At 36.1% G+C, this 12,862-nt stretch overlaps 1 protein-coding gene across 1 annotated transcript in view; it reads right to left on the bottom strand.

Annotated features, from left to right (window-relative positions):
- The window catches only part of LOC135157924 (transcriptional enhancer factor TEF-1-like), a 61,419-nt gene extending 49,477 nt beyond the window's left edge, over positions 1-11,942 (bottom strand). The window contains exon 1 of the mRNA XM_064115123.1: positions 11,711-11,942. Coding sequence (XP_063971193.1) covers positions 11,711-11,942 — 232 coding nt within the window. The remainder of the gene's footprint in view (positions 1-11,710) is intronic.
- Positions 11,943-12,862: the final 920 nt, after the last annotated feature.

Raw genomic sequence — 12,862 nt, 5'->3', positions numbered from 1 at the left:
ATGATTAATTTGGTGTAAAAAAAAACAAGTGGAATGCCTCTGGCCGTCTCACCTGCATCACGTGATTCAATATAGCAGCAGTGCTGATTTTGAAAACTACTATAACTCGCACAAGATGTTCAGTGATACTTGGTTACTCTTATTTCCACGTTTTATGAACTAGACCAATACACTTATAGAGATATGATGGCAATTCAACAAATACCCCCAACGTGGCCAAAGTTCTTTGACCTTACATGACCTTTGACCTTGATCATGTGACCTGAAACTCGCACAGGATGTTCAGTGATACTTGATTACTATTATGTCCAAGTTTTATGAACTAGACCAACACACTTTCAAATTTATGGCTGTAATTCAACAAATACCCCAATTTGGCCAAAGTTCATTGACCCTAAATGACCTTTGACCTTGATCATGTGACCTGAAACTTGCACAGGATGTTCAGTAATACTTGATTACTATTATGTCCAAGTTTCATGAATCAGATCCATAAACTTTCAAAGTTATGATGGTAATTCAACAGATACCCCCAATTCGGCCAAAGTTCATTGACCCTAAATGACCTTTGACCTTGGTATTGTCATGTGAAACTCATGCAGGATGTTCAGTGATACTTTATTAACCTTATGTATAAGTTTCATGAACTAGGTCCATATATTTTCTAAGTTATGATGACATTTCAAAAACTTAACCTTAGGTTAAGATTTTGATGTTGATTCCCCCAACATGGTCTAAGTTCATTGACCCTAAATGACCTTTGACCTTGGTCATGTGACATGAAACTCAGGCAGGATGTTCAGTAATACTTGATTAACCTTATGGCCAAGTTTCATGAACTAGGTCCATATACTTTTTAAGTTATGCTATCATTTCAAAAACTTAACCTCAGGTTAAGATTTGGTGTTGACGCCGCCGCCGCCGCCGTCGGAAAAGCGGCGCCTATAGTCTCACTCTGCTATGCAGGTGAGACAAAAATGGCCTTCAAAATTAAACTGCCAAATTGTTCATCCAAAAATTAACATCTTATCAGAAAACTGAAGTATATCACTCAATCCAGTGAATGATCAACAGGAAAAGATATTTTACAATGAGCAGATCAATATAAAACAAATCAAAACAATGTCAGGTACCAACATTGAACCTATCTAAAGAAAAATTATATATTTTTCCCATTGATTTAATCACGATTTTAAAATAATGGGGCCTCAACCTTACCATTAATAAAGAACATATTTCCTTTGTCCTTCCTTTTCTATAAAATCTCATGCAGATAGACATCAGAAATCAACTGAAGAGATCTAATATTCGATGAACATAATAGTCGAATCAAGCGTAACAATTTAGAGATCTTTGGAACTACATTGTAGAAAGTAACTTTAGTTTCATCTACATGTAACATACAGTTTCTTTACAAAGAAAATGATATCACAAACTTTTTTTCTGTGATGTTTCTGGTACCCTGAAAACATTCCAAAGTTTGCAATTATGAAATTAAATTTATTCCTATCCAGTTCACGAAAGAACATGTGCAAAGTTCAAACTGCCAGGCAACAGAATCAATAACCCAATGTTTAGGATCATAGCTTCCAACTGCCCCTTCAACGAGAAGAATGTCAGAAGTGACTTGATAAAAAGGGAAGAAAAGCTGCATATCCATGAGCGCAGCGGCAGCAGGAAATGTTTCTGCCATATTCCCTGGCCTGCGGCAATCGAGCATCCGACGCGGCCGCAATCTGCACCGGGAGACGTCACCGACTCTGACACTAATTCCTCCACTTCTCTAACTCGGGCCTTCATCCTGGGGCATCAACCAGCCGGCCCGCACCCTGCCCCCCATCTGCCTCGACTGCTGGCCTGGCAAGAGCCAAAGTCGGACTCCGGTTGCTCTTTAACTCGATTAAACCCAGACAAATCAGGCTGGATGGCTTCATGCACTCCAGGGGCCCGTAACACAAAGCTTAGCAATGATTATAGAACAACTTTCTACCATTGATTCCATTGACTACAATGTACAATCGATCGTGAAAATCAGGCATACTATTAATCGCTAACCTTTGTGTTACGGGACCCAGATATCGTGGATTGTGGTTGCCGTCAGGAGGGGAAGAGCTGAGGGTGGGGTGTGAATGTCTTTTGTTGAACAACAGGCATCTGACAGGTGAAAGACCCCTTGTCACTTTTGTTTTAAAGTTGATTTATTGTTCAGTCTAATAATTGTTGACATCACCCCTTCCATTCCATCTCTCTCACCCTCTTTCTTTCTTTCTTTCTCTCTCTCTCTCTCTCTCTCTCCCGTTCTGCTATTGATATTCCTCTCCTACATGAAGGCCTATGTCCAGACTACCAATATTCCATCAATTTCCAATTCGTGTTTAAGATGCAGAAAAAAATATTTAATTCCCTCAATAATGTAAAAAACAGTTGCAAGTAAACTTTACGTAGTTTGCAAAGTATAGTTCGACTCAACATGAAATTCCACTTAATAAAGTATTTTTCTAAATTGATTTAAATTTGTTAATAGGTTAATTAAACCAATCACATTCAATGTATGCCTATATGTACATGTGTAAGCCTATAGTTAATTCCAAGGGGGTGCGGGGGTGCAAAGTTGAATTTCAAATTGTATTCAAGTATCTGGCACAGGCTTTATTGACAGAAGCATGGTTTTTCTTTTTTCGACTGAAAAGTGATATTTTGAGCAACCCTCGTTTCTCTCATCACCGCACCACCACCACTATCTCTGTTTACACCGTCTATCAACACCTACTGCTAAAAACACTGCACAGAGGAATCATAAGCTCGTTTACACTTGTATTAACAAAAGAAACATCAGAACCGATAACAATACACTCAGAAAAAGCATGGAGAGAAGAAATATATTTTTGTAGCAGCAAAGTGAAAGTACATGTAATTGAATTATTCTCTATATGTATTCTGTTTCAACATTATCCATTATACATGTAAGATGCAAAAGACAGAGAAGACATATGGGAAACACTCAGTGGCACAGAAGGAATGGTAAATACAGCCCTCTCAAAACAATTGTGAATGGTTTCTAGTACTTTGTGGTAGATTTGAACCCATGAACTGATTCAAAAGGAAGTCGGGACCAGAAGACAATGATGCCCTGAAAAAATGCCGGTGTTAATTTAACACCCACCTGGTATCTATATCGGTTCACACCAGTGGTGCTGAAACAACACCAGTTCAGAATCAAACCGATATTGTTTTAACACTAATTGGCGTTGCTTAAATGCCAAATTGGTGTTAGCCCAACGCCAAACCGGTATTGTTTCAACACCTCTCTGGTGTGGACTGATATAGATACCGGGCTGGTGTCGGATTAACACCGGTGATTCTGCAGTGTGAATATAAAATCGAACCTAATAATTAATAAGAAAAATATATATATATTTTTTTTTTAGTATAAAAATATCACAAATTTTAATTCATGACAGAAAATGTAAATAAAGAGCAAGCTGGTCATACACAAGTTTTTCAAAAATATGCTTTAGATTTGAATACATTGATACTTTATTCAATGTGAATGCCTCTATTGAGGAAGGACTTGGGTAGTCTGAATGAACCCCTAAAGACAGTGAAGTCCACCTCCAAATTAAAAGGCGCAGAAACGTACATCATGACAAGGATCCTGATTGGAAAACCAGGCTGAAGAATTTCAAGAATGTTGAAAGAATGCTTGGAATGCATGACTGGACCGGAGGTTTCAAGTTCATTATTAGTCAGCCTGAGTGGAGAGATCCTTCATTTTTGATACAGGATTTCCATCACCTTCTCAAATTAATTTTCTAGAAAAAAAGGGTTTGTATTTAAAGGAGAATGAAACCTTTGGAACAAGATAGCTTGTGTGAAAACAGAAAAATCAAAGAAACAGATCAACGAAAGTTTGAGAAAAATCGGACAAATAATGAGAAAGTTATGAGCATTTCAATATTGCGATCACTAATACTATGGAGATCTTCACATTGGCAATGCGACCAAGATCTATGATGTCACAGATGAACAACTCTCCCCTTTTGGACACTGAAAATATACCCCAAAACATCTCTTTTTGCTCATTCTAATCATAAGACAAACGATTCATCAATGATATAATGTTGTGAAACCTCTGTACTTGTCCTCTCATAAAAGAGAACACCTCACCTTGTGATAGACTCTATAAAAGTGAGAATATAAGTGAAATAAGTACTAAAGTAATGAGGGAGTTGTACGTGTGTGACATCACAGATCTTGGTCGCATTGCCAATGGGAGAAACTACATAGCATTAGTGATCTCAATATTCAAATGCTCATAACTTTCTTATTATTCATTCAATCTTCCTCAAACTTTCAACAATATGTTTCTTTGATTTTTCTCTTTGATATGGATTCAGCTGGTTTCAAGGGTTTCATTCTCCTTTAATAGTCAGCCTGAGTGGAGAGATCCTTCCCTTTTGATACAAGATTTCCATCACCTTCTCAAATTAATTTTCTATTAAAATAAAAAAGGGTTTGTATTTAAAACTATTGGAAATTTATTGCCCTCAAGTTATATGGACATCATGTTTTATTTTATTATTCAGGTCAGCATTTATAATACATACAAGTACAGCATGTACCTGATACACATTTTTAAAAGAAATTCAAATTTTCTTATGCTATACAACTATGTAATGTACAATGGGTAGCATGCCCCCCCCCCCCCTTTCAACACTACAATTGGCAAGACTCCATCTTCTAATCTTTAACACTCGAAGGGTTTCAATAAATAAACTAAACACTGAACTACATGTAATCATTAGACAACAACATGCATAAAAGTGCACATATTCTAAAAGGTACAAAGATTTTGTAAAAACCACTCTACATATATGTAGTTAAATGTTTAAATGTATTTAAATGTTTTAATGTAGTAAAATGTTTTTAATCATGAAGAGCCTTCAGCGCTCTACATGTATTTAGTAATGAAAGCTTCATGACAATGAATGTAGATTTACTACATATTATTCCAAATACTGTACCTTACCCCTAAGCCCTTTAATAACTGGTCATCTTTTTCTATAGTATAGAAATATACATAAGTATTTCTGTGCCTAAAGGAACAACAAAATGTAGGCTATTCCTCTCAAAGAGCTTCAAGTGTGTGAGTGCTAATCACGTGGCATGTATAGCCAAAATCAGGATGATTTCATAATAATGTGTTACTTAATTTTTTTATGCAAGTGTGATTCATTATAGGCCTATTATTTTCTTGTATTTGACAACAGCTGACCCTTTATCGAGGTTGCATGAGTGTACAGTACATGTGCACACTATGCACATGTCAGTGTGAAATATTGTTAATCACTTTTATTTTTTTAGTTTCATTTATTTTCTTTATTTTTTATATATTTTTTTTTTTGGGGGGGGGCTTTGGGTTTTACACTGTCAATATTAAACCTACAACTCATTGTGATCACATTTTTATCCTATAAACCACTATTTTAAAGAATTATGACTTTTTATAGAAGATGATTTCTTTTGTATTCTACATGTACATGATAAAAATGTATGGATTTTCCTTTTCCAGTTTAATAATACATGTAATTCCTCTGACAAATATAAAAAAAGATCTATTTAATGCTATTTTTTATCTGATTGTTCCCTTTTTCACACTAATCCATAATCTATGGTATCGTTCTGATGATAAACTAATATCACTATAAAAATCACATTCCCAGTGTTTCCAACATTTATATACACAATTTAAATCTCTATCACCTCCCTCAAAATGAAACCACTAGTATCATCCCTACAGTAAAATAGACAACACCCTATCTAATCAACATATCATCAATAATGAAACAGCTATATTTCTTCCCGTTAGACTCCCTCTCAGCCTCAACCCGTAAAACCACACATCGGTACACACACCGCCTCCGTTGGGTTGCAGCTACTGTATTTAATTAAAGTGACTGGGGGTCGGAGACTGTGCATGGCTGGTGGTGATTCATTTGTCGCCAAGGCAACGCTGTGCATCGTCAATTTCCCCTGTCAGCTAGCTGCACTGCATGCCTAGCATACCATGCATTCCAATCTGCAAAACCAAAACACTGCAGAGGCAGTCAGTGGAGGTTTGTTGCTCACCAGGTTTGATTACAAATACATGTCACTCCATTCATTCTCTTCACACATTACATGCATTGTGCGTTCTCTTTGTATACATCTTCTTTTTCTCTCTCCTCTCTATAGATACTGTCAGTGTGTGGGTGTGTGTGTGTGTCTCTATCTCTTATTTGATATTTACACTATCTTTAATTTCTAACAGATCGTTTCTGGAATGTAATCAGAAATTTTACAGCTAAATTAGGGACAGTGAGTTTCCGTTTTACCGGTAAATAAAACGGAAATTCTGTTTGGTTCTTATACTTTTCATGTAAAAATTCATGGAATTCATCTTTGCAAAACGAAATTCAGGTTTTTGCTGCGTATATTTTCAGTGACAAAATGGAATTTCCATTTTTAGATCAAGTTGAAACGTAATTACAGATTTTCAGAAACGGAAAAGACCATTATTTTGAAACGGAAAATCACTGTCTCTACTATTAATGTAGGACCTCTCATTAATTCTCATCTGAGCAATCCATTGTACTACTATCTTTTCTCATTCTCATCATTAATAGTACATGTACTCTGCGTGGTCTCTAGTCTAGTTTTTTTATCTATTAATCCTTCTCCATCCATGCATTCTATCTACATGTTCATGGATCTGTTCTGTCAATACATGATATCTTTTGATTCATTCAGGTAATTGTAACAGTTTTCTTTTTATCTGTCTGACCTTCAATCAATTTATCCACCTCAATTATTATCAATAATAATTATCTGAACTATTTACCTAAAATCATTCACACTCCCTCTTCAAAAGGTCAAGTCCGCCCAAGAATTTTTTTTATTTGAATCAATAGAGGAAAATCAAACAAGCATAATGCTGAAAATTTCATCAAAATCGGATGTAAAATAGGAAAATTATATTTTAAAGTTTTGCCTATTTCATAAAAAAAAGTTATGACCAACTAGACTGAACCAAAAAATATTAAAACAATGGTAGTTTCACATGTTAAGGGAGGAATAAAACTTTATTTCATATGACAATGAGGAGAAAGTTTAAATATTTCATGTAATGAAATATAAAGAAATAGTGAGCGAGTGATGTCATCAGTCCCCTCATTTACATTCCGACCAGGATGTGCATATAACTGTTTTGTGAAATTAAGCGAAAATTTAAAATGTCATAATTTTCTCATTTTACATCTGATTTTGATCAAATTATCAGCATTATGCTAGTTAGATTTTTCTTTTTTTACTGAATTCCTTTCTTAGCTGGGGAGGACTTGACCTTTAATAAATATAAACTGATAAGTAAAAATGTGTGGTACTTGGCATACAAGCCAAGGCCTATATGTTTCCTGACCAATTCTACACTAACTACTGTATGTGCACCTGCCACTGCGCCGCGAGTCCGAGACCCTTGCACGATCTACACGTGTCCGTGAGGAGAGGACCATTGCTCTCGACAATTAGCAAAGAAATCCATCAGCACCGCTTCAATTTCCACAAACAGCTAATGAGGTGCATTCCAGCTAAATTGCATGGCTTATTCATACACCGAAAAGGTCCCTCGTCCCCATGCGCTACTCGAAGACAAATAGCTTGTTCTATCTTACCTCTTCATTTTCATCATTATTAGCACTCTCTATTAAACTATTAAACCCTTCTTGTTGAAAATGAATGCAAAGCATGTCCGCGATCAAGGGCAAAGTACTACATGCCATCAGGTCAATTATATAAGTCACCACCCCCACCCCCCCCCCCCCGCCCCCTCCTTCCTCGGAGGGTAATATAATAATTCAACTGATTAGACACATTTTGCATACTAAAAGATGAGAAGCTATGCAATGTGTTTTTGGTGCACATGAACCTCCAAAATTAACAAGTAATCATTGGATTTCAAGTGAATTCTGATCGACATGTGCACGATGATCACGTAATGATCCGGGGAGACTTTCAAAGATATTTTCAAGAACGACCTCTTCGAGGAATGGCAATCAAGTACGTGACAACGGACTATCGAGATGCACGAGAATGATAATTTTTTCCAGACACCAATAAATGCTCTTGAGAAAATGATCTTTAGTGTAATTGCATTTCGAGTGCTGTACAGTATATATTTTTCAATATTGAATGGCACATGTGGAATGGCCACACGTGTTTATGGCTTTAAAGAGCAATAAGCAGTCAATAGTTCATTCTAACGACCATTCAGATTTCCCATCATCGTCAAGCGATTGTTTATTATGAAAATCTTGAAATACACTGAATAACACGATTGGAAATATGGAATTGGAGTAGCTATTTTCATTCTTTTATTCTTAAAAAAAAAACATTGGAATACATACATGTACATGTATAGAGTCAAATAGAAGAGGCAGTTTTCATTATTATTAAAGGACAAGTCCACCCCAGCAAAAAGTTGACTTGAATAACAAGAAAAAAATCCAGCAAACATAACACTGAAAATGTAATCAAAATCGGATGTAAAATAAGAAAGTTATGACATTTCAAAGTTTCGCTTAATTTCACAAAATAGTTATATGCACATCCTGGACGGTATGCAAATGAGGAAACTGATGACATCATCCACTCACTATTTCTTTTGTATTTTATTATGTGAAATATGAAATATTCTAATTATCTCCCCATTGTCAAGTGACACAAAGATTAATTCCTCCCTGAACATGTGGAATTAGCATTGTTTGATATTATATGGCTCAGTCAAGTTGATCCTTATTGTCAGATCTGTAAAAAATGAAATATTGTATAATTCAAACAATAAAAAACAAAAGAAATAGTGAGTGAGGGACATCATCGACTGTCTCATTTGCATGTCACTGAGTTGTGCATATCACTGTTTTGTGAAAAATAAACGAAACTTAAAAATGTCATAACTTTCTTATTTTACATCCGATTTTGATGAAATTTTCAGCGTTATTCTAGTTTGATTTTTCTCTTTTTATTCAAATCAACTTTTTGCTGGGGTGGACTTGCCCTTTAATGAGCTTGTACAAATATCGTGTATAAAAGTCAAGTTTTGTGTTTTGTGATATTGAATGATCCTGCATTACTTTTAATAATAATGGAAGTACCGAGAGCCCTGGTAATAGAATCAAATAAATGTGGGTGTTTACTTTATATCAAAAGTTTGGTAGGTTTTTTTGGTGTGTGTGTTACTAGTTTTGTATTATTTTTTGTAAAATCTGCATCAGATATGTAAACTGGTTTACATTATAATTCACTTGTTATGTTCATATTTGTTTGTACAATTATACATGATAAATCTATATGTACATCTACAAAGATTATCATAAATTTGGTCTGAATTCAACAAATAGCGGAAGACACCCGTTTTCCCCCAAAATATGGTGGATTGTTATTAAGCGTAGGTTCAGATTTTTCATTTTATAATAAATCTTGATAACACTCTGCCCGTACACATGATACAACAAAGTTTACATGCATCCACACATTACTATGCAAAATATCGATGTCTGTTCACACCTACATGTGTAATCTCAGAAGTGTTTAGAAACATAATCTGCAAGTGTGAACAGTTCTATGGCCAATAAGATGAGTAATCAGAAGAGTTTATTTTCTCAGCTTGAGGTGGAATGATGCCTGCCCTAGACCCTGTCCCCATGCCACCATCTCATTCACCACCTCCATCTCAAAGTCTTCTTTGGCTGCGTTCAAACAACACCTTTTTAACCCAAGAAACATGTTTGTGGCTGGGTGTGAAACGAAGGAAAATCAACATATTTTTTATGTTTGATTATGGGACCGAAGTGACCATTATTTGTGTTTGCATTTTAGCATTCTGTCATTCTAGCTTGAGCATTATTATCACTACATGTAAACTGATGTACTGTACGTAAAATGGTAATTGTCCACAAACATACATGTAGATCACATAAAATTTTGCAATCATACAGAAAGTATCTCTGTACAAATTTCTGATATCTTTTAGAACAGATGCACATATATTTTACAGTAATACTATTAATATGTTGAGCGAAAATAAAACAAACAAATACATGTATCACTTGTATCAACCGATATGAAATGGCGATTGTCCTCAACTGTACAACACAGATATCACCCATCGCCTGTAACATGACAGCACAGCTACTCAGGAGCCTTGATCGAAAGAGAAACCCCAGGAGGAAGAGATCCAGCAATAGACTTGATCTTGACCTCTTGACCTCCGTGATGGTTGGGCTCTCCCCCAGGTCGCGACCCCCAGTCACGGACCCAAGCAGATAAGAAAACAAGCCTGGAGATTTATCGCTGAAAGGTAGCGCTGCATAGATTTATGAGCATGAGGGGGCTCGATATTCTACACAACATCAAAAGCATGGAGGTATATGATCAAAATCTATTTTGTTGCATCAGCGATGCCAGCCAATTTTGTACACTGGTCGCTGGGTATGAATACTGAATATATGCTTTATATGCTGTGCAAACGAGCCTGCTTTTAGCGCTTTTTATGTATACAATATCCTTACAATCACACAGATTGTTCGGTCTAGTCTAGCACTTTGTGTTGTCCGACATTTATTCTGCACAGAAAGATTATACCGAGGCCTACATGTACATGTACGTATGCATACAGCGTAGTATTATCAAAGTGCAATGACAACTTTATAAAAAAAATAACTTCTCCAGCCAGGGAGTGAGACTACATCTGCAAACAGTCTGTGCAAATGCATTTAGGACAGGTATGGAAGCAATTCAGGTATGAATGCACAGGATCTACCAAAGGCAAATACTACATGTCACCAAAGACAAATGAAGTGTCTGATCGACTCCCTAAGACCACTTTACTCCAGACACCTTGCGCATTATGATCCCATGTAAAGTGGACAGCTTCGTCTAAGGCATGATTGACAGGCTTAGGGTCTGGGCCACGTTTCAAGAAACTTGGTAACGGATGCTTAATTTCAAGCTCCCGTTAAAGCTACTGAAATCCTGCGATTTGATTGGGTGAGAGAATTTTGCCATAGATTTCAAGCATTTGTTATTGAAAACATGTTTTATGAAACAGGGTCATCTGGCAAATGGAACTGCTGAGTGAGTGGGTATAGACCTACAAGGAATTTCCACTCTCCACAACAAAACCAATTTTCCAATTTGTCTCTGTATGTGCATGAACCACTCGTCTAATGTAAAAGTCAATTTCTTTTTCAGTACTCATTCAGCATATTAATTCATGATTGAGATTATGTTGTTTTCACAAGCAACAATGGAAGGCTAGTGCAACTCTGGCGAAGTTGAAAGTCTGTGAAATTGGCAAAAATTGGACACAAAAGAAAAATTCAGCTTGAGATACTGCAATATTAGTCTGCAGACAACTGCTGAAGGAGTGCAAAGAAAAACTGAGCTTATCTTCAATATTGTACAACGACTAAGCCTAGGCTGAAATATTCGAGAAGTTCATTTTAAAAAAATAAATAAGACTCTGCCCTAAAGAACCTTTTACATTTTTCCTTCATCTTTATCATAAGAAGATCTGCCATAGTCTCAATGATGTACAAGTAGGTTTCAAATTGGCCTGAAATATGACCATTCGACAAGGTCCTTTTGCAAATTACAGAGAATTCCCTGCACTTACCATACATTTTGCCTTCGTCTGAAAGAATTATTTTCCTCCGTCCACACGGTGGATATATGGCTAAGGCTTCCTGGAAACTCTGTTCGATGTCGGGACTCCACACGCCCTCGGCATCGTTGCCCAGTTCGTCATCGATGGGCGAGCCGGGTGTGGTCTGCCCCGCTGGCTGCGTCCCCCCGGTGGGGGTCTGGGGCGCAGGGGGCACCTGGGATGAGGGCCAGCTTTCGGACATCTCTACTGAGACGGGTATGATGGCGAGATGGGCTGTGGCTCTCGGGATTGAAAGTCAGGGAGGTCGGTAGATGCCGAGACCTGCACAGGAAATGAAATTTAAAAAATTACTATTATTAAAATTAACTTTAATAGTTACATGTATGTTAAACCAAAAAATATATATCATGGCTAATGAAAATAAAGAGGGCCATTATAACAGTGTCTACACTCTGCAGCGTACAGTAGATACTACATGTACATTTATAATAGGATGAAAGCAGTTTAACTTGTTGCTGAATAGGTATTAGCCCCTGCACTTTATATCATGCAATTTTATTCACAAAGACACATGTAGAATTTATAATAACAAATGAACCTGTTAAGCACAAGAAAAATATTAATACCATACAGTACTTCAAAAATTACATTAATGCTTCATATAATGAATATACCAGTACATCTTTTATATACAAATGAAAAATAAGAATATTTGTCCAATCTTCGCACGTGTACAATGCTCATTCCTTTCAATAACTTCAAGTGTCACAGGCAGTATTCAGTTTCTAACAGGAAAATTTTTCTAAATATCTTTCACGTTTTTCACGAAGTACACAAAACAAGTTTATTTCACAAATTTTCATGGCAATTATTATACTTGAATATTATGATTGGGAAGTTGGTTCTCCTGAAATAAACAATTTCAACCACTAAAATATTTCAATTGAATTGGTCAATTTCACATTGAAAATCTCTCTCTCTCTCTCTCTCTACATTTATATTTTTCCACATCATACTTTCAATGGTATTTTTAATAATACCCTCATCTCCTTCAAGCTATACATGTACTGTGTCTGTACACCTATTTTTATTTTCAAGATATCGCTTTTGAAACAAACTAATTACAATTACATGGACCATGAACAAACATTTTCAGTTTAT

Source organism: Lytechinus pictus, unplaced genomic scaffold (assembly GCF_037042905.1).
Source record: "Lytechinus pictus isolate F3 Inbred unplaced genomic scaffold, Lp3.0 scaffold_20, whole genome shotgun sequence".
NCBI classification, from domain to species: Eukaryota; Metazoa; Echinodermata; class Echinoidea; order Temnopleuroida; family Toxopneustidae; genus Lytechinus; species Lytechinus pictus.
The sequence above is the reverse complement of the archived record's forward strand: the minus strand, read 5'-3'. Positions and strand labels throughout refer to the sequence as shown.